Here is a 23,953-nt window from a genome sequence, read left to right as displayed (position 1 = left end):
CAGAAACAATAGCATGAGCGATCTGTGCCTTAAGGACATGCTCCTGCTGCAGATAACTAGCCTAACCCATCTCTTTATTTCAGCCCATCCCTTCATTTCCCATAAGGGATACTTTTAGTTAATCTAATATCTATAGAAACAATTCTAATGACTGGCTTGCTTTTAATAAATATGTAGGTAAATCTCTGTTTGGGACTCTCAGCTCTGAAGGCTGAGGCCTGTGATTTCCACTTCACACCTCTATATTTCTGTGTGTCTTTAATTCCTCTAGCGCTACTGGGTTAGGGTCTCCCCAACAGAGGTAGTCTCAGTAAGTTGCGTCCATCATGGGGGCTCGAATCCAGGTTGAAGGGTCACTGGAGCAACGACTGGAGAATGTGGAACTAAGCTGGATGACACCCAAGTACTCTTAAAACAATTCCCATGGTGACTAAGAAGGGGAGCTTGGAAGCATCAAGGTAACAATGGGACAAGTGTGGGCCCTGGTTCCTTCCTCCTTCTAACTTTTCCACACTGATAATGAGGAGGAAGGAGAGTATAACGAAGTAACAGAAGAGGTTATACACCAGGTTTATTTGCCAGCTAAAGTGGCACAGGAGGGAGAGGTTCATCCCTACCCTTCTGCACCTCCTCATTTATTATTTTGAAGAAAAAGAGTGGCCTGACCCTCCAGATCTTTCTTTTCTGGAGGACACTGGGCAAAAACTAGTTGCCATAGTAACTGTTCGAGCAGTGCCTTGAGCCACCACTCTTAATTCTCTTCAGGCAGGAATTCAGCAAGCTAGACGAGAGGGTGATAGAGAGGCTTGGCAGTTCCTTGTTAGAATACACCCCTCAGGTCAACAGGGAAATATAGCTACATTTGAGCCTTTTCCTTTTAAAATACTCTGGAGTTTAAACAAGCTATTAATCAGTATGGACCAGGTTCTCCTTTTGTAATGGGACCGTTAAAGAATATTGCTGTTTCCAGTCGGATGATTCCTACTAACTGGGATACTCTTACTCCAGATTTTCTAACTCCTGCTCAGTTCTTACAATTTAAAACTTGGTGGGCAGATGAAGCTTCCATTCAGGCTGCTCACAATGCCCAGGCCCAACCTCAAGTTAATATAACTGCAGACCAACTTTTGGGGTTTGATGGCTGGGTTGGTTTAGATGCACAAGTGGTCATGCAGGATGGCGCCATAGAACAGCTTAGAGGAGTGTGTATTAGAGCTTAGGAAAAAAATCACTTCATGTGGAGAAAAATACGCTTCCTTTAGTGCTGTTAAACAGGGACCAAAAGAAACATACATGGATTTTATAGCTTAGTTACAGGAGTCTCTTAAAAAGGTGATTGCAGATTTGGCGGCTCATGATATAGTATTGCAGATATGACTTTTCAACAATGCTAATCCCGATTGCCAGGCTGCTGTGCGACCTATCAGAGGGAAAGCACATTTAGTTGATTATATCAAGGCCTGTGATGGTATCAGAAGTAATCTGCATAAGGCCACTCTGCTAGCACACACAGTGGCAGGGCTGAGAGTGGATAAAGGAAATACTCCATTTCCTGGAGCTTGTTTTAACTGTGGGAAGCATGGTCATACTAAAAAAGAATGTAGAAAAAATCAGCGAGTCAGGCCGCCAGATAGGGGAAAAAAGGAAACTGCTGATCCTGAAATATGTCCAAAATCTAAAAAAGGAAAACATTGGGTTAATCATTGTCACTCTAAGTTTGATAAAGATGGGAACCAGATTTTGGGAAATGCCATGAGGGGCCCATCACAGGCCCCATTAAAAACTGGGGCATTTCCAACTCGGGCCATTCCCTCATCCCTGTACATTGTCTGTCCCCCGCCACAGCTGGTATTGCTGCAGTAGATTTATGCTGCACAAAAGCTGTGAGCCTTCTGCCTGGGGAACCCCTGCAAAAGCTCCCAACAGCAGCAGTCTGTGGACCTTTGCCAGCGGGGACAATAGCATTACTTCTAGGAAGGTCTAGTTTAAAAGGGGTACAAATATATACAGGTTTAAAAGGGGTACAAATACATACAGGAGTCATTGATTCAGATTACAACGGGGAAATTCAAATTGTTATATCTACTTCTGTCCCCCAGAAAGCACAGCCAGGAGAGCGCATAACACTGCTCCTGATTGTGCCGTATGTGAAAACGGGAAAAAGCAAAATTAAATGAACAGGAGGATTTGGAAGCACAAATAAACAAGGCAAAGCAGCTTATTGGGTAAATCAAATTACTGATAAACATCCTACCTGTGAAATAACTATTCAGGGAAAGAAATGCAAAGGTTTGGTAGATACAGGAGGGGACATTTCAATTTATGGGGAAGAGATTTATTACAACAATGGGGAGCACAAGTTCTAATTCTGGAACAATTATATAGCCCTCAAAGTCAACATACAATGCATGAAATGGGGTATGTCCCTGGTATGGGCCTAGAAAAAAATTTTGCAAGGTTTGGAAAAACCACTTCAAGCAGAAAGACAAAGTTCCCACCAAAGATTAGGATATCATTTTTGATGGTAGCCATTGTTAAGCCTCCAGAACCTATACCTTTAAAATGTTTACCAGATAAGCCAATTTGGATAGAACAATGGCCGCTAAGTAAAGAGAAACTGGAAGCTTTAGAGAAATTAGTTACCAAACAATTAGAAAATGGGCACATAGCTCCAACATTTTCCCCTTGGAATTCTCCAGTTTTCGTAATTAAGAAAAAATCAGGTAAATGGAGAATGTCAACTGACTTAAGAGCCATCAATTCAGTTATATAACCTATGGGAGCATTACAGCCAGGATTGCCTTCTCTTGCTATAATTCCAAAATTTGGCCTTTAATAGTCATAGATTTAAAAGACTGCTTCTTTACTATCCCTTTAGCTGAGCAAGACTGTGAACGGTTTGCATTTACAATTCCTGCAGTAAACAACCTGCAGCCTGTTAAGCGTTTTCATTGGAAGGTGTTGCCACAAGGTGATGTTAAACAGTCCAACCATTTGCCAGACATATGTAGGGCAAGTAATTGAACCTACTCATAAAAAATTTTCAGTGTTACAGTATTCATTATATGGATGATATACTTTGTGCTGCCCCTACTTGAGAAATATTACTCCAATGTTACAATCACTTGCAAAATTTGATTTCTTGTGCTGGTTTAATTATAGCTCCTGACAAAATTCATACTACTACTCCCTACTCCTACTTGGGGACCTCAGTAAATGACACTACCATTGTGCCACAGAAACTAACCATACGTAGGGATCAATTGAAAACATTAAATGACTTTCAAAAAAATTACCAGGGGACATTAATTGGATATGACCTGCTCTAGGCATTCCTACCTATGCCATGAGTAATCTGTTTTCTATCCTTAGAGGAAAGCCTAGTCTCACTAGCCCTCGTCAATTAACAAAGGTCAGGCTGAGGGAGAGTTACAACTAATTGAGAAGCAAGTTCATAAAGCTCAAAATAATAGAATAGATCCGGAGAAGACTCTAGATTTGCTGATTTTTTCAACTCAGCATTCACCTACTGGTGTTATTGTCCAAGAACAGGACTTAGTAGAGTGGCTTTTTCTTCCACATACTAATTCATGGACTGTAACTCCTTATTTAGATCAAATCACTACTATGATAGAGATTGGGAGAACTTGGATTGTTAAATTACATGGATATGATCCTGGAAAAGTTATTATCCCTCCCATGAAGGCACAAATACAGCAAGCTTTTATAAACAGTCTTACTTGGCAAACCCATTAAGCTGACTTTGTGGGTATTGTTGATAATCATTTTCCTAAAACAAAATTGTTTCAGTTTTTGAAATTAACTGGATTATCCCTAAAATAACTAAATGTAAACCAATTGAAGGTATTGAGAATGTTTTTACAGATGGGTCTAGTAATGGTAAAGCTTCTTATTCTGGCTCAAAAAGTAAAGTTTTGCAGATGCCCTATACTTCAGCTCAAAAAGCAGAGCTTGTAGCGGTAATTGAGGTATTGATTGCTTTTGATATGCCTATTAATGTGATTTCTGATTCTTCATACATGGTTCATTCTACACAGTTAATTGAAAATGCTCAGTTATGATTTCATACAGATGAACAACTGATGACTTTATTTACCCAAATGCAAACAGCAGTTAGGAGTAGAATGCACCCTTTTTACATCACTAACATTAGGGCTCATACACCTCTTCCAGGACCTTTGACTGAAGGGAATCAAATGGCTGATCGCCTAGTTGCTAATGCAATATCTAATGTTAGACACTTTCACAATTTAACCCATGTTAATGCCTCTGTTCTCAAACGCAGATACAGCATTACCTGGAAAGAAGCTAAAGTTATTATCCAGCAATGCCCAACTTGCCAAATGGTACATTCCTCATCTTTTACAGGAGGAGTTAATCCTCGAGGATTGGAAACTCTCTTTGGCAAATGGATGTCACACATGTTCCCTCATTTGGGAGACCAGCTTATGTACATGTGTGGACACCTTTTGTCATTTTGTCTGGCCTACATGCCAATCAGGAGAGTCTTCTGCCTGTGTTAAACATCACCTTTTGCAGTGCTTTGCGGTGATGGGCATTCCAGCTTCTATTAAAACAGATAATGCCCCAGGCTACACTAGCCAAGCTACAGCTACATTTTTCTCTATGTGGAATATTAAACACATTACTGGTATCCCATACAATTCTCAAGGACAAGCCATAGTGTAAAGAATGAATCTTTCCCTAACACAGCAGTTGCAGAAGCAGAGGGGGAAAAATAGAGAATAGGGAACCCCACAGATGCAACTGAATCTAGCATTATTAACTTTAAATTTTTTGACCCTGCCCAAAGGCCAGATGTTATCAGCAGCTGAACAGCATCTACAGAAACCAGCTGCAAAGACAGAAGCAGAACTGATTTGGTGGAGATAGCCGATAACAAAAAGTTGGGAAATAGGTAAAATAATAACTTGGGGTAGAGGTTATGCTTTTGTTCCTCCAGGCCAAAATCAATAGCCAATTTGGATATCATCAAGACACCTGAAACTTTTATCAGGAGCCAGATGCTGAGGAAGAGATTCTGGGAAGATCCTGAGGACCCCCCGGTTCCAGCCATGTCGAGACTGATGCTGAGGAAGACCCCTAGTGTCACAAGCAACACCCGTTGAACACAGCCACCCACCTTGGGACAGATCAAGAAGCTGTCATAGATGGCAGAAGAAAAGCTGAGTAAAGTGGGACAACCAGTCACAATGAGTAATTTAGTGGTAGCTATGATAGCAGTTATCACCATTGCTGTGAGTATTCCTTCAACAAGGGCTGACACAGAGAACAATTATACTTATTGGGCACATTTATCTATCTTGGCTGGTAATAATGCCTGGATGTAATCACTCTATGACGCAGTTACACATGCTTTCTGATCTCAGTATTTACCACAATAAATCTGCTCCTATAATTGAGGAATACTGCCCTCAAAAACCTATTTGTAAACAAAATAGAACCTGACCAGAAAAAATGAACGTACTTCTTTAAAAAGATTGCATTGCAGAATGGGCAGAGGTGCTGCACAACGATTCCTATGGAATCATTATTAACTCGTCCCCTAAGGGGATGTTTAGCTTAAATTACACCTCTCAGTCTGTGTGCCATGGCCACACTATGTTCAGCTGATCTGAACAAAAGGTCAGATGGTAGAAATGATAAGAAGTAGAGCAAGAGTTCCTATTATCTGGAACCATGGTGGTATAGTGGCACCTCAACCTCAAATTATATGGCCCACTGTAGGAGCTAAACACAAGGATTTGTGGAAACTATTAATAGTTCTTAATAAGATCAAAGTTTGGGAAAGAATACAAAAGCATCCAGAAAGACACTCTACAGACTTATCTTTGAATACTGCAAAATTAAAAGAACAAATATTTAAAGCATCCCAGGCACACCTGGACCTTACTGCCAAGAACTACAGGGCTTAAAGGAGCTGCAGACAGATTAGCAGCTAGTAACCCATTAAAATGGACAAAAACACTCGGAAGCTCTGTGAGTTCAATGATTGTGCTTTTGATCTGTGTTGATAGTCTGTAGTTATGGATCCTGACTCCTGCAAGAAGTAGCTCACCGTGACAAAGCTGCCTTTGCCTTTATCGATTTGTAAATCAAAGAAGGGGGACATGTTGGGAACAGGCCCCCCCAAAATCTGGCCATAAACTGGCCCCAAAACTGGCCATAAACAAAATCTCTGCAGCACTGTGACATGTTCATGATGGCCATAATGCCCACGCTAAGGTTGTGGGTTTACCAGAATGAGGGCAAGGAACACCTGGCCTGCCCAGGGCAGAAAACCGGTTAAAGGCATTCTTAAACCACAAACAATAGCATGAGCAATCTGTGCCTTAAGGACATGCTCCTGCTGCAGATAACTAGCCAAACTCATCCCTTTATTTCAGCCCATTCCTTCATTTCCTATAACGGATACTTTTAGTTAATCTAATATCTATAGAAACAAACCTAATGACTGGCTTGCTGTCAATAAATACATGGGTAAATCTCTGTTCAGGTGAGACTGAAGGCTATGAGACCCCTGATTTCCCACTTCACACCTCTATATTTCTGTGTGTGTGTCTTTAATTCCTCTAGCGTCTCTGGGTTGGGGTCTCCCCAGTTGAGCTGGTCTCAGTAGTATAAAATAGAAAAAAAAAAGTACTAATATATAGAAATAAAACGACACACCCTTCAGCATGCTCTTGTTCAAAATTTGAAATATTTTGAAGATGTCCATAATGCTCAATGTAATCTACAGATATAATGCAATATGAGATTGAGGGAGGAGAATCGCTTGAAACCAAAAGGCGGAGGATACAGTAAGCCGAGATTCAGCCACCGCACTCTAGCCTGGGCAAAAGAGCGAAACTCCATCTCAAAAAAAAAAAAAAGCCTGTAATCCCAGCACTTTGGGAGGCTGAGATGGGCGGATCACGAGGTCAGGAGATCGAGACCATCCTGGCTAACACGGTGAAACCCCGTGTCTACTAAAAAAAAGAATACAAAAAAACTAGCCAGGCGACGTGGCGGGCGCCTGTAGTCCCAGCTACTCGGGAAGCTGAAGCAGGAGAATGGCATAAGCCCAGGAGGCGGAGCTTGCAGTGAGCTGAGATCCGGCCACTGCACTCCAGCCTGGGCGACAGAGCCAGACTCCGTCTTAAAAAAACAAAAACAAAACAAAACAAAAAAAATTACAATAGTGCAGTTTTATTGCAAAAACATTAACTTTTTCTTTTTTTTTGAAATGGAGTCTCACTCTGTCACCCAGGCTGGAGTGCAGTGGAGCAATCTCAGCTCACTGCAACCTCCGCATCCCGGGTTCAAGCAATTCTTCTGCCTCAGCCTCCGAGTAGGTGGGACTACAGGCACGCGCCACCACACCCTACTAATTTTTCGTATTTTAGTAGAGACGGGGTTTCACTTTGCTGCCCAGGCTGGTTGTGAACTCCTGAGCTCAGGCAATCTGCCTGCCTCAGCCTCCCAAAGTGTTGGGATCACAGGTGTAAGCCAGCGCACCCGGCCTGCTTAACATTTTATAATTTGATTATAAACTATAACTCGTAAAACACTCATAAAAAAGAACAAAGAGACATTATACTTTCTGATTTCAAAACACATTAAAAGCTGCAATAACAAAAACAGTGTGATATTTACACAAAAATAAAAAGATGAAAGAACAGAGAGCCCAGAAATGAAGCCTTCTGTATATGATTAGATGATCTTTTGCAAAGTTGCCATGAACGCACAATAGAGAAAAGATAATCTTCTCAAAAAATGTTACAAACAACATCAACACTGATGAAATAAAGTTACATCATTTTTTAAAACTATATACAAAAAGTTTACAAAAAAAATACATAGACATGCAGCCAGGCGTGGTGGCTCATGCCTGTAATCCCAGCACTTTGGGAGGCCAAGGTGGGTGGATCACCCGAAGTCAGAAGTTCCAGACCAGCCTGACTAACATAGAGACCAACTTTTAGTCTCTACTAAAAATACAAAATTAGTTGGGCATGGTTGTGCTTGCCTGTAATCCCAGCTACTTGGGAGGCTGAGGGAGGAGAATTGCTTGAACCTGGAAGACTGAAGTTGCCATGAGCCGAGATCGTGCCATTGCATTCCAGCCTGGGCAACAAGAATGAAACTCCATCTCAAAAACAAAAACAAAACCAAAAAAACTTAGACATGAAAAAATAACAAATCTCTTAAAAAAACGAGATGATATGGGTCTTGGCACCATTTTCTTAGATATGATATTAAATGCATGAATTACAAAGAAAAAAACAGAAAAATGTAACTACACTATACTTGAAAATTTCTGCACATTAAAAAAAAAATTCAATTGAGGGAAAATGCCTTCTAGGAAATAGGTGAAAATATTTGCAAATCATATGTGATAGGAGTTAATATTCATAATATATGAACAACTCTTAAAACTGAATAATGCTAAATTGATTTAGAAATGAGCAATTGAACAAAATTTTCATCAGAAAAGATACACATATAGAAAAAGAGCATTTGAAATGACACAGAACATTTCTCTACTTTGTACAGAAACACATGAAAATAACAGTGAAAAACAAAATTGCCTCACATCCATAACAATGGCCACTATAAATTTTTTAAGCACACCAAATCTGCTGATGATGCAATAAAAATGAAACCTATATTGTTAGTAGAAAACAAAGATACAGTCATTATTTTAAAATGTTATGTTTCTCAAATAATTAAAAATTGAATTATCAAATACAGCAATCTCATTTATGAATTTATAGTCAAAATATGAAACACAAGACCTGGAAGACCTATCAGAACATCCATGTTTATTGTACCCATATTCACAAAAGCCAAAGGGCTAAAGCAACTCAGATGTCTCTTGATTTATAAACACATCAAAAGTGTTGCATATATATATATACAATAAAATATTACTCAGTTTTAAAGAAGACATTATCACATTTTATGATAAACTTTCCAAATGTCACCTATATGTCAGAAACGAAATGATGGATACCGTATGATTCCACTTATATAAGATATCTTAAGTAGTCACACTTATAAAAAGAGAAATTGGAAGGGTGTTTGTCAAGCCTGGGGAGAGGGTAAATGCGTTGTGGTTACCTAATGGGTACTGGGTTTTAGTTTCACAAGATGTAAAACTTTTAGAAGTCTTTTGCGTAACTATGTGAATATACTTAACATGCCTGAAATATATAGCTTCCTTTTGAGATAGGGTCTCACTCTGACACCCAAGCCGAAGTGAAGTGGCACAATTAAGGGTCACTTCAGCCTCAAACTTGTCCAGGCTCAAGTAATCCTCCCCTCTCAATCTCCCAAGTAGCTGGGACCACCAGTGCACACCACCATGCCTGGCTACTTTTTAAAAATTTTTGTAAAGAGGGAATCTTCATATGTTGCCCAGGCTGGTTCATATGGTGCCCAGGCTGGTCTGAAACTTTTGGGCTCAAGTGATCTTCCTGTTTTGGACTCCCAAATTTCTGAAATTACACATGTGAGCCACCCACATGTTGGGCCCTGAAATGTACACTTAAATAGATTTAAGATGCTAAATTTTATGTGTTTTTACACCAATTAATTTTCTAACCAAAAAACTGAAAAAAACAAGGAATTATAAATCTTTTCAAAAATTACCTTCGAATCACAGAAGTGTTTCTCTTACACAAAGGAAATACATATTCATGATTAAACAAATCATGAAAACAAGAAATGGTGAAAATATTTACATGACTACTCACTTAGACAAGATAAAACCACCACTGAAAATCAGCTAAGAAAGAATATATACAAGAGGCAGAGCGCAGTGGCTCATGCCTGTAATCCCAGCACTTTGGGAGGCTGAGGCGGGCAGATCACGAGGTCAGGAGATCGAGACCATCCTGGCTAACATGGTGAAACCCCCTCTCTACTAAAAATACAAAAAATTAGCCAGATGTGGTTGCAAATGCCTGTAGTCCCAGTTACTTGGGAGGCTAAGGCAGGAGAATGATGTGAACCTGAGAGGCAGAGATTGCAGTGAGCTGAGATTGCGCCACTGCACTCCAGCTTGGGCAACAGAGCGAGACTCCACCTCAAAAAAAAAAAAAAAGAAAGAAAGAAAGAAAGAATATATATAAGACAAGCCATAACCAATATTGGGGTCATATTTATAGATAAACACACATATATGATTGTGACAGACATATGGCTGATTTATCTTTTAATTAAACCTCACATCGACATAAAGTATAGAGACAGAATTGCAAATTGACTAAAATTGTAATACATAAAACAACCAAAAACCATGATAAGCTGATATTAAGAAACCTACACTAAAACACCACTAATATGAAACTGCACAACAATAAGAGACATGTTTACTCAAACAATTTGGTATGCAACATTAATGTACCATTAAGAAAGAATTTGTCTGACTACAGTGTTTGACTGTAAGTGTATACTCATCAAAGGCAGGTATTTTGAATAACTGGCAGTAAAATTTCAGAGAATATGCAGTATAATTATAAATAAAATATTCTGATGCGAAACTTCTAACAAGCATTTACAAGAAACGAGTGGCTGGACGCGGTGGCTCATGTCTGTAATCCCAGTACTTTGGGAGGCCAAGGCGGGCGGATCACCTGAGGTCAGGAGTTCGAGACCAGCTTAGCCAACATGGTGAAACCCAGTCTCCACTAAAAACACAAAAAAATTAGCTGGGAGTGCTGGCAGGCACCTGTAATCCCAGCTACTCAGGAGGCTGAGGCAGGAGAATCGCTTGAACTAGGGAGGCAGAGGTTTTGATGAGCTGAGATCATACCATTGCATTCCAGCCAGGTGACAGAGCGAGACTCCTGTCTCAAAAAAAAAAAAAAATTGGGAATTACAACTACCCAAGCCTCTTGCAACAAGACAACGAAATGTGGACCCTAGTGCAGAACCAGCAGCCTTGCAACCAAGTTACAACCCCACTCCACTACAAACCCAGGGGGTATCCCAGAACCCTGGGGACCCAAGAAAAGATCTCTACCTCCTGAAATTAGTTTATGAAAACTTAAGGAGTTGTTTGCTGTTTCAAATTCACAGATACCAATAGTAAACTCTATTGTGCCCATTGTCAATGCTTCTATTTTAACATAGCACTGGAAGTATGTGGCAGAATAATGAAAAAAAAAATTTTTTTTAAGCCATTGAAACTGAAGACAAATAAGTAAAAAGTTGCTGTTTGAGGAATATATAATCTTACACATAAAAAACCATAGTACACTGAAATTTGTTTAAACTAATAAATACACTCAGTAAATTAACAAAATATAAAATTAACATAAACGTATGTTATTGTTCTATACACTTAAAACAAGCTATTGGATACAATAGAAATTTAAAAAGTTTTATTAGGCCAGGCATGGTGGCTCACACCTGTAATCCCAGCACTTTGGGAGGCCAAGGCGGGTGGATCATGAGGTCAGGAGATCGAGACCATCCTGGCTAACATGGCGAAACCTTGTCTCTACTAAAAAATACAAAAAAATTAGCCAGGCATGGTGGCTGGTGCCTGTAGTCCCAGCTACTCGAGCAGCTGAGGCAGCAGAATGGCAAGAACCCAGGAGACAGAGCTTGCAGTGAGTGGAGATCACATCACTGCACTCCAGCCTGGGCAACAGAGTGAGACTCCATCTCAAAAAAAAAAAAAAATTTATTCTTTTTAATTTTTTTTTTTTTTTTTTGAGACACAGTCTTGCTCTGTGGCCCAGGCTGGAGTGTAATACAGTGATCTTGGCTCACTGCAACCTCTGCCTCCCTGGTAAAAGTGATTCCCCTGGTTCAGCCTCCTGAGTAGCTGGGATTACAAGTGCTCACCGCCACACCCAAATAATTATTTATATTTTCAGTAGAGACAGGGTTTCACCATATTGGCAAGACTGGTCTCAAACTCCTGAACTCAAGTGATCCACCTGCCTCAGCCTCCCAAATTGCTGGGATTACAGGCCCCAGCCACCATGCCAACCAAGAAAACAATCTTTTTAAAAATATAAATAAAATAATTAATTTCTGAGAACAAATTTAACCCAAGAGACAAAAAATCTTAACAATGAAAGATATAAATCAATAAAAGAAATTAGGGAAGACACAAATAAATTTGAAAATATTTCATATTTATGGATTGAAAAAATAAATACTGTTAAAGTACTATATTCTCTAAAGTAATCTACAGATTCAGCAAACTTCCTATCAAAATTCCAGTAGCATGTTTTCTTATAGTAATGAAAACTACAATTCTAAAATTTACAAAAAACTACAATAAACTTCAAATAGCCAAATTAATTATGAGAAAAAAAAACAGAGGGACATCATACTTTATAATTTCAAACTATATTTCCAGAATATACTAACAAGAATAGGATGGAATGTTCAGAAAATTAACATAAAAACCAATAGAACAGAGACCACTACCCTCACACATTTTAGAAATGATGCAAAAAGAGAACTAATAAAATAGTTTAACATAAGTTTCTCAAAATCATGCAGATGCAGATATTTGTGTGTCTCCCAAAACAATGGAAAAGCAGTCAGATTGTGCAGTCTCTTATATGCCATGAAGAGGATTTTCGCTCTCACTGTAAACTTAAAGGAGTATCAATGAAGAGAAAGTAGAATCCTTAGAGAATTTAAAAGCATAAGACAGAAGATGGCCCTATGTGAGAACAAAAACAACAACAACAAAAATATATATACCTCAGGCTTCCGGGAAACTCTTTGCTTTGGAACACAGCTTCCCAAATCAGCAGGACAGATTTGGTGATGGTATTATATTCACTTGAAAACTATTTTCTTTTCTTTTTTTTTTTTGAGATGAAGTCTTGCTTTTGTCCCCCAGGCTGGAGTGCAGTGGTGCGATCTCGGCTCACTGCAACCTCTGTCTCCCGGTTCAAGCAATTCTCTTGCCTTAGCCTCCTGAGGAGCTGGGATTACAGGCACCTGCCACCACGCCTGGCTAATTTTTCTATTTTTAGTAGAGACAGAGTTTACACCATGTTGGTGTAAAACAGTCTGGTCTCGAACTCCTGAGCTCAGGCGACCCACCGGCCTCGGCCTCCCAAAGTGCTGGGATTACAGGCGTGAGCCACTGCGCCTGGCAGGGACTGGCTTTTTTTTTTTTTTAATCTTTCAACCTTTCATCTATGTCAACTGTTTCATTCACTCTCACCTACCTGGGGGTTTCACTACCATACTGTGTCTCTTCATATTCCAGGGATCTTTTCCTTGCTCCAGACAGGTGATCAGATTTGGCTTAGAGACATCAATACCTGCTTTATTAAAAATAAATAACATGAATCTTGCCCGTATTCTCTAACTGCCTACCTAGTACCATGCTTAATAAAGAGGATGTAATAGAATATTCTAGAAAATTTATCCCAAAATACTATTTACTGACAGAAAGTTCTTAACATTTAGAAAATATTTTAAATTTGTAGGTGCTTAATTTCACCACCCAGTACTCATGGATAAAAAATTAGTGGTGGCATATAGATTTTAACATATGGGCAACAATATTTTATACCACTAAATTTCTGAAATTATCACTACTCTAGAGTGAAGGATATAGACCAGCTCAGACATGTAAAAAGATCAGGCCAAGATAAAACATCCTGAAGAATTTTTTTTTTACACGGACAATTCCTCAAGATTTTTTTAAAACAGGCATCAGAAACTCATTTATGAGAAGCATAAATTATCAAAAATTATTCTACGAAAACAGAGAAATGAAAACTTTACGGTATATAAGGAATTGTGTATTAAAGTTATTCTCACCCAAGACCAGGTTTCTGTAGTTCTCTAACATCACTTTCCTATACAAATCTTGCTGAGCAGTGTCCAGGCATTGCCACTCCTCCAGAGAGAATTCTATGGCCACATCCCTAAATGTCAACGGCCCCTGAAACACACACACGCATGCACATGTGCACACAAACACACATATTTACACGTGGGCAAAATTTATCATTTGAGTTAAGGTTAAATGAGACAGTAAAAAAGCTTGGTTCTGACTTACAGGAATGACTGAAGTTATTCAACAATTTTCAACACAGAAATATCTCTAATGTATTCTCTGAGGGATGAGAATGGTATAAGATCTACAACACCAGCGTATATATACTTTTATGAATACTAAAGTATAAAACTAAATGCATAAACACAAACATGTACTTTTTTAGTGCTATATTTGCCACACAAAGAACGAGTTGTGTATATTTTTCAGACAAAAAAGATGTTGAGTTAGAAGGCACCTCTCAAGTTTTAATCTGAACAATAAACTGAAGATCTTGTGCACAATTTTTTTTTCCAGAAGATCTGAAATAAACTCTGCTTTCTGAATTTCTAACAAGCTCACTAGTAATGTCAATGTGTTTGGCCCAGAAAGAGTATTTTGTCAAATATCCTGTAAGTGGAAGAACCTGTGTTTTACTCAATTTTTCTGCCCTGTAAACAAAGACAAGAGTCTTCATTTTCCAAAGACAGATATATGCAAGGAAAACCTAAGAAAGAAAGGCAGCTGCCGGATTAAATGTGATGGTTTATGCACAGCTCTTCTTTAGCTACATAAAGATACTTAATAATGAAGAGAAAAATAATGAACTCTATAGTGAAATAAGTATTTCAGAGAGCTCTTTAAGTAAATTTTAAAATCAACTGCATTAGGACAAATGTTTATGATGTGCTGATGCGATGCACACAGAAGAACACATCATCACTGCTGAGATACTGCCTCTCAAAAAGTAAATTCTAGTCTGAATTTAACCATACAGAAAAGTCAGTATTATGTGGAGTTCAAGATGCAGATATCTTCTATGGTCTGTAATTTTTAATAACATTTTAAAGTAGTCTTTCTTTAGCACCCGAGAGAGCAGGTATCTCTCAATAACTTTTTTTCAGAATTTTCAGAGTAATAAACGCTATCCTGTTTAAATAAGCATTTTCTTAATCCTGTTCCGCACAGAGTTAATGGAGAAAACAGATGAAGTCACAAGACTACATGCTATTTATCTTTACTAAGGAGCCCAGCTTTCCGCCAATGGGAATCTTGAATATCTACATTTTCCCGTGTTCAACGGCAACAAAGGGAACATTTGAAATAGTGCAGACTATAAATTCATTTTAAGAATTTTGCATGGCATGTAAGAAGTCATGATTTAGAGAGTGTAGAGAAGGTTCTGGGATATAGGAGAGAAACATTTTGCAGAGACCCTTGACTATCACAAGAATTTTAAAAAGTCGTTAAACTCATTAGGGGAAAAGAAACACAAGTAGAGAAGTAAAGGTTTGCAAGGACTAAATGCATGGCATTCCATGAGGCAGAGTGGACACAGATCTTCATCTGAGACGTATTTAGCTGAAAAAAAAAAGCCATTTTTCCTCTTTTGCCTTCTTTGGAAATCCTTTTCAGATGACATTCTCTGGAGAAGTTACACCTGCATCTTGAGAAAATTCCTATAAAGAAGTCAGCACCACCCATTTACCTGCTAGCCTCACAACTACAGAAAAAAGAACTAAGACCTGCAGAAAAAGCCCACCCATTTCTGTCCTTTATAACAGCAGAGATTCAGGAACAACAAGCTGCTCAATGAATATAAAAATATGTTTCTCTATTTCTGTCTTCATGTGCCCGCCCTTGCCACAAACACCAGCAATTTCTGCTATGGTGATGAAAATATGGGTCACACTGACCTCTTCCTATTAAAACCAAATAGAACAGTTCCTGTGACTACCTTTTAGTGCAAAGGTGAAACTCAACTCTCATGAATGTATCTTGAACCCCACCCACTTGATTTTGTCCTCACCTTAGAGTCACATGAGAAACAATTAAAACAACATGAATACTTTCATCTAGAACAATACACAGAACCTGGGGAGATGGCACAAGTAAAGAGATGTCTGCAAATTGGCCATGTGATCCTAATGAGAAGCCTGGGCTGATAGTCACTTAGCTAAGCATTGCCTCTCAAGTTTTAATGAACTCAAAAATCACTTGGTAATGTTGGTCCCACTTTATGTAATGTGATTCTGCAAGTGTAGAAAGGGTCCATGAATGGGTGTTCCAAACAAGTCCCCTGTCAAAGTCAATGTTGCTATGTTGCTCCACCTGGGCTTATCATTAGCATTAGAGAAAGCAGGCACAGCACAGAGCCCCTTACATTCAGCACTCTTGCACAGGTACTATGTGCTCAAGAGTATGATACAGAGCACGGTGCTGGGAATAACACATTCTGTGATTAAATCCTAATAAGACCTTCGAAGTTCATACTAAGTGTTGAATAATTCTCAGGATTTAGATAAAGGGCCCAGAATTAGTATTTCTTCCTCTGTTTCTCTGTCATTGATTTTCTTAAAAACATATAAACAAAAAGCTAAATATAGACAGATGAAGATATATAAAGAAATATAGACAGAAAGAGTTTAATGTAGTTTAGAGAATTTTTTCTGTTTATATATACTTGTTTGTGACCTGTATAGCAACTACTGGATCTGCAGGAATAGAAAACAAGTTGCTAAATGGAATGTTTCTGTAAGCACTGGTTTTACTACAAAATTTAAAAATTAAGATCTTAAAATGTATAGTTTATTTTTCTTACGTATCTACTTTTGGGTTTCAGGATATTGTGAGCACCAGCTCTAGAAAGTCAGCAGGATTTACCAGCCAAAACGTGAATCTCTATAAATCAGTTTTGTAAGGAAAGACTCCAGAGGGCGGCCAGAGCTAAAAAGACCTCCAAAAAAAGTGGATCTTATCAGAACTGGGGCAGGGAGAAGACCCTAGGTTGAATTTGTTCTCTATGCCACTGAGGTATTTCCAGTTCTGTTTTTCCTAAGCTTACCTAAGAAAAACTTAAATCCCAGAGTTTATGTAACTTCAATCTATTTTTGCCACTACTCTCTCAATTTTATAACATACACTAATAAGCAATTTAAATGAATCTTTTAAAGTTTTCTAGGATAATTTTATTAGAAGATAAATATGTATTCTTAGAAAAGTAAAATAAACACAAATAATAACACCTCTTCAGTCCATAAATATCCCTTCAGGTGATAACATCAGAAGTCACAGCACTATTTTTAAAAAGTGGCCCAAGTTGTTGTTGTTGTTGTTGTTTTTCCCCAAACATGTATTCATTCTACCAACCATATAATGCTTAATTCAACCATGTATTCAGTTGCTAGTCTAGACTAAAAGTTCCTGGATGGTAGGGACCATGACTGCTTCATCTATTTTTTGAATGATAATATAAAATGGAAGCAATTAGTTTATTTGAGTTTCCAGACCTCCTCTGTCTTTCACCCAACTAGCAGAAAACTTGATAAACTTTAATTTGGGCACCAACCAAAGTTATCTCTTATGAGGGAGAAAAAAACACAGAATGACTCCTTTCTCTTACACTGAGACACAAGCAGAATTAATCACTCTTGTCAGCCTGACACAATTCTGTCCCTGACATCCTCAAATGTCTTAAGGAAACCTAGGTGATTGTGAGAGGGTTCCCAGTGACCCAAGGCTGATGGCCCAATGATAAGCCGAACTAGAGAAACTCAGGCTGATTCTAAATAGAAAATAGAACTGCTTTGGTGGAGCTCCAGAATCTGGACAACCTATCCTGATTTGCTAGCTTTTGCGTAAGAAGGACAAGAATACTCTACTCCATAATTACAATTTACAGGTAGGTATAGTTGTGGTCATGGCTCTGGATACTTTGTGGCCTTGATCTCTCACTCTGAAGATGCTTGTTTACACTTATAGATTCTGTCATCAGATTCTACTTATACCTGGAGCCTCTCATATAACTGTAGCAGGTCACCAAATAAGATCTGAAAAGCTTACAAAGCCACACTCTCAAAGGGGGGCTTTAAGATGTCTATGTTGACATCTCACAATGCAGAAAATATATTTTGTTGGTTTTCATTACATTCTCAATCGAAAGTCTGGCCCTGTCTTGTAAATCCCAGGCAGAGGCCTGACCCTATGTGCAGATTCTAGGTGGGATTAACCTGACTCTGCATCCTTGGGTGTTACAGCAAGCGGAGTACAATCAAAGGAGAGATCCCTTCATAGAGGTTCCTCTAGCACATTCTAAGTAATATGTCTACCTAAAAGGAAAAAACTGAGGAAACATGAATTAGAAAAGTTCGCTGGGCCAAGCTTGAGGATTGTAACCTTGGAGCAATGATACATCCTCCAAAGACTGAACAAATAAGAAATTGAATCCCTGAATAGACCAATAACAAGCTCCAAAACTGAATTAGTAACAAATAGCCGGTCAGGGCCGGGTGCGGTGGCTCACGAGGTCAGATTGAGACCATCCTGGCTAACATGGTGAAACCCCATCTCTACTAAAAACACAAAAAATTAGCCGGGCATGAAGGCGGGCGCCTGTAGTCCCAGCTACTCGGGACGCTGAGACAGGAGAATGGGGTGAATCCGTAAGGCAGAGGTTGCAGTGAGCCGAGATTGTGGCAGCACTGCAGCCTGGGCGACAGAGTGAGACTCTGTCTCAAAAAATAAATAAATAAAAATAAATAAATAAATAAATAGCTGTCCGGGCATGGTGGCTCAGCCTATAATCCCAGCACTTTGGGAGGCCGAGGCAAGTGGATCATGAGGTCAGAAGTTCAAGAATAGCGAACAGCCTGGTCAACATGGTGAAACCCCATCTCTACTAAAAATACAAAAATTAGCTGGGTGTGGTGGTCCACACTTGTAATCCCAGCTACTCAGGTGGCTGAAGCAGAGAATTGCTTGAACTCGGGAGGTGGAGGTTGCAGTGAACTGAGATTGTGCCGCTGCACTCCAGCCTAGGCGACAGAGTGAGACTCTTTCTCAAAAAGTAAAATAAAACAAAATTAAATAAATACATAAATAGCCTACCCAACAAAAATAAAACAAAGAACCAGACAAATTTACAGCTGAATTCTACCAGATGTAAAATAAGAGCTGGACCACTTCTACTAATATTATTTCAAAATACTGAGAAAAAGGGACTTCTTTCCAACTCATTATATAAAAATAGCATTATTCTGATATGAAAATTTGGCAAATATAAAACAAAAAAATTGAAAACTCGAGGCCAATATTTTTAATGAACATTGATGAAAATATCCTCAACAAAATACTGGCAAACCAAATCCAGGAGAACACCAAAAAGCTAATCCACTGTGCTCAACTTGGCTGTATCTCTGAAATAAAGGTTGGTTCAACATACAATTAATAAACGTTACTCTTCAAGTAAACAGAACTAAAGACAAAAACCACAAGGTTATTTCAGTAGATGTTAAAAGAGACAGGCCGGGCGCGGTGGCTCAAGCCTGTAATCCCAGCACTTTGGGAGGCCGAGACGGGTGGATCACGAGGTCAGGAGATCGAGACCATCCTGCCTAACACGGTGAAACCCCGTCTCTACTAAAAAAATACAAAAAAGTAGCCGGGCGAGGTGGCGGGCGCCTGTAGTCCCAGCTACTCGGGAGGCTGAGGCAGGAGAATGGCGTAAACCCAGGAGGCAGAGCTTGCAGTGAGCTGAGATCCGGCCACTGCACTCCAGCCTGGGCGACAGAGCGGACTCCGTCTCAAAAAAAAAAAAAAAAAAAAAAAAAAGAGTTTGCAATAAAATTTACCATCCTTCATGTTTAAAACTTTCAAAAAACTAGGCATTGGAGGTACCTACATCAAAATAATGAGTCATCTAAGTATGACAAACTTACAGTCAACATAGAAAATGAACACAAGCTGGAAGCATTCCTTCATGAAAACTGTCACAAGACAAGAATGCTTTTTCTCAAAACTCTTATTCAACACAGAATTGAAAGTCTTGGCCAGAACAATCACGGAAGAGATAGAAATAAAAGGCATTCAAATAGGAAGAGAGGAAGTCAAACTATTCCTGTGTGCAGATGACAAGATTCTATATCTTCAAAATCCTAGTCTCAGCACAAAAGTTATTTAAACTGATAAACAACTTCAGCAAAGTTTCAGGATACTAAATCAGTAGCATCCCTGATGTACAATAACAAGTACATGGCTAGTGTGACCCTCCCTGTCCCCTTTTATCTTAGCCTTAACTACATCTGCCTGTAGCTCTCCAGGACTCTGTAGCTTCTGTCAGCAGAAAGGCTTCTTCCATGACTGGAGTGAGCAGGTTGGAACTTCTGCAGGGGAGGCTCTCCAGAAAAAAACTAAGTAGGCCTTTCATAAACTCCTTTTGCAGGCTCAATATTAGCCTTAGCTCTGAGTCACTGGGCTCAAACTTTAATTTTCATGTTAGAGTTACTCACTTGGTTTTTGAAATTAAGTATTTAAAAAATTCAGCAAAATGACTGAAACACAGTGTTCATATAAGGGGAAAAAAATTTTTAAGTGCTTACATTTATTTATTTTTTTTTTTGAGACGGAGTCTCTGTCACCACCCTGGAGTGCAGTGGTGCGATCTTGGCTCACTACAACCTCAACCTCTTAGGTTCAAGTCTCAGCCTCCCGAGTAGCACCACAGGTGCGTGCCACCATGCCCAGCTAATTTTTGTACTTTTAGTAGACACGGGGTTTCACCATGTTGGTCAGGATGGTCTTGATCTCTTGACTTTGTGATGTACCTGCCTCGGCCTCCCAAAGTGTTGTGATTACAGGCGTTAGCCACTGCGCCCGGCCAAGGTGCTTATACTGTATACCTTAATAAGAAAAGCAGGCCGGGCGCGGTGGCTCAAGCCTGTAATCCCAGCACTTTGGGAGGCCGACACGAGGTCAGGAGATCGAGACCACCCTGACCAACACGGTGAAACCCCGTCCCTGCTAAAAAATACAAAAAACTAGCCAGGCGCCTGTAGGCCCAGCTACTTGGGAGGCTGAGGCAGGAGAATGGCGTAAACCCCGGAGGCGGAGCTTGCAGTGAGCTAAGATCCGGCCACTGCACTCCAGCCTGGGCGACAGAGTGAGGCTCCGTCTCAAAAAAAAAGAAAAGAAAAGAAAAGAAAAAGTATCTATTTCTTTTGGAAAATAAATGTCTTATTCTATTAATTCCATTAAAAATCATGCAGTAAACAATGAGTCATGAAAACACTTCTAGGCAGTACCAACTTTTGTCTCATAATATTTAGCATGAAACTCACAAATCAAGAAAACAGGATTTGAACAGAGATATTCACTGTCAAAAATTTATCTTGCAAAAAAAGGAACTGATTTTTTATGAATCTATGTAACCAATCAATTATCTACCACAATTTCTCATGGAAATGTATTCATTTTCTACAGCAAAAATGAAATAGAGATTTTTTCCTCTTCTTTTTCTTGGCAGCATTCTAAAAGCTAAGCACTGAAATTCTGTTTGAAATCACCCAGTTACTAAAAAAAAAAAAACACCTGAGAAAATTCGTAAACTCACTCTGGGAAAGAAAAAGGTATGTGAGAATTTTTAACAAATGACATGTATGATTAGATACTAATTTTTTGAAACCCACATCTTTCATGTCTTTTGTAAATATTTTTCTACCTTTCAAGCCCTACTATAAAAACTCAGGTCAAAATAAGTGAACAAATCCCTTCAAGGTGACAAATCCATGAGTGGAAGTGCTGGTTAAATAACAGATGTGGGTTGGGCGCGGTGGCTCACGCCACCCAGCACTTTGGGAAGCCAAGGCGATGGATCACGAAGTCAGGAGATTGAGACCAGCCTGGCTAACACGGTGAAACCCTCTCTACTAAAAATACAAAAAATTAGCCGGAGGTGGTGGCGGGCGCCTGTAGTCCCAGCGACTCGGGAGGCTGAGGCAGGAGAATGGCGTGAACCTGGGAGGCAGAGCTTGCAGTGAGCCAAGATCAGGCCACAGCACTCCAGCCTGGGCGACAGTGAGACTATGTCCCAAAAAAATAAAAATAAAATAAATAATAAATAATAAATAAATAAATAACAGATGTGTCTGACTCATGTTTCAAGTAAGGCCATTCAATCACTTGATTCTTCCACCCACTCCTGCTTATTGTGTGCTCAAGAACCACCCACCCAGAAGACACTGCACTGTTTCTCGGTGACTGTCCCACTTGCATTTTACTTGGCAAGCTCTTACACCATCTCACTGGAGTCAGTTTTGTTTTTGTTCTTGTCTGTCTTTTGGGATACTATTTTTTTGGTCACAAAATTTTCACTTTTTTTTTTACTCTCTTTCTTTTACTATATTTATTTCGCTATTTTTCTGCTCCCCTTAGAGAATCCAGGGGGCAGAAATTATTTGTGTTTTCCCCTCATTACCAGCATCTGATTGGCTGACCAGCAATTTGTCTCTAAGAAACGGAAGCCTGGTTGGGTGAAGGCAATTTTAACATTTCAAGGGGTTACCCTTTCAAAATAAGAGCCCACCGGCAGATTTCCCCTTAGCCCCAGAATATCCACTTGCTCCCTTGAGAGGATACACTCCATACCTCAGGTCATCTTATGGGAGAAAATACACCAGAAGCTGAAATCCAATGGACACTCTAGCTAACATAACCATGGCAGTTACCTTTGTGTATCCCCAGATAGTACTGAAACCCATGCACACGAAAAAACCAAAGGGTGGCAGAGGACACATCACCCCATAAATTTTCCAAAGGAGAACTTTGACCCAAAAACATTCCGGTAACATCTCTGTGCCTAGACAACATAAAAGCAAAAGAGACACAGAGATTTACGACAGTATAGTGTCAGGGTATTATTATTTGCTTTCTTTTCATGGGAAATATTTACAGATAACAAATCTCCTTAAACGCACCATTTAACCATTTAATGCTTTGCCAAAAAAAATAATCAAAATATGGTATAAAAAAGTACACTAAAAGACAAAAAGGCAATAATATGAATTAGGGAGGAAAAGCTGGCATTTGGGAACGTCAGAAGAAACTGAAAATTATCTTACTGCAAGCCAGAGTGAGGCTGGAGAAATGGGGATGGGTTCCAAGACGCTGCTTGGGACACAGGTGAAAAATACAGCAGAAAATCAGTTCCCTGTGGAGTGTGAAAATAAATAAGTGGCGGGCAATTAGACTGAGGTATCTCTAGTCCCTGGATTCTTACTTAAAAAAAAAAAAATCTAAATCTAACTCAGGTGCATTATTTTTAATTACTACATTCAGAGAAACAAAATTCAGGCTTCAGCAACTATAAACTGCCAATTAAGCTCTGATTACATAACCAGGAAATTTTCACCTTTAATACACAAATTAAGAAACCACGTAACTGTACCTAACCAATTACTAAATTTGGTTTCTTCACCATGCATTTTATAAAAGATTTTCCTTCAAGCCTCTCCCACAGACCACAAACTACAAAACATAGCTGGGTGCTCTACAATTCTAGAACCACTCTGATTAAATTCTTTAATATTTTTGCAGTGACTCCATAAATTTTTAATAGGAGAAAATAGCAACTGGGAACCCCACGGACCAAAGCTCTTCGCATTCATGAACCCGCAATCTAACTCAGGATTCTCCCCTGACGACCCTCCCGTGGTCCCTGCACAAATTGAGACGCGGTGCTGCGGGTGCAGAGCTGCCAGAGAGGGCTCCAGGCAGGGCACGGTCACAGTGCAGGGAAGAGACAAGACGCCCGAGGCCCCGGCTGTCGGCGCAGCCGCCAACTTATGACTGAAGGAGACTGAGGCCGACCTGGGCAAGGAAAACTCGGGCGCAGATTGTGGAGCCGACTGCGAGGAGGCCTGAGTCACGCCACAGCACTTCCCACCGGTTCCAAGCAACCCCTTGCCCTCTCTCGTGATGTCGGACTCGGCACTCTCACCATTTCTAGGCTTTCAGGGGGTCCTGGCATCTTAGCTATGGATCTCTCAACACCTTCAGGTCATGAAGCCACACACGCTGACGACACAGAACAGTAGAGAGACCTGAAGCTCAGCAACAGCGAGAAACAAT

The 23,953-nt window shown here is 39.6% G+C and overlaps 1 protein-coding gene across 1 annotated transcript in view; it reads right to left on the bottom strand.

The window, feature by feature from the left end:
- LOC112612815 (zinc finger protein 208-like) overlaps positions 1-23,953 on the bottom strand; it is a 152,964-nt gene extending 129,011 nt beyond the window's left edge. The window contains 3 exon segments of the mRNA XM_025367745.1: positions 13,233-13,331; positions 13,834-13,957; positions 23,823-23,953. Of these exon segments, the coding sequence (XP_025223530.1) occupies positions 13,233-13,331; positions 13,834-13,957; positions 23,823-23,852 (253 nt within the window). The 5' untranslated portion in view covers positions 23,853-23,953.

Source organism: Theropithecus gelada, chromosome 19 (assembly GCF_003255815.1).
Source record: "Theropithecus gelada isolate Dixy chromosome 19, Tgel_1.0, whole genome shotgun sequence".
NCBI lineage: Eukaryota > Metazoa > Chordata > Mammalia > Primates > Cercopithecidae > Theropithecus > Theropithecus gelada.
This window is presented reverse-complemented; position numbering and strand designations above follow the sequence as displayed.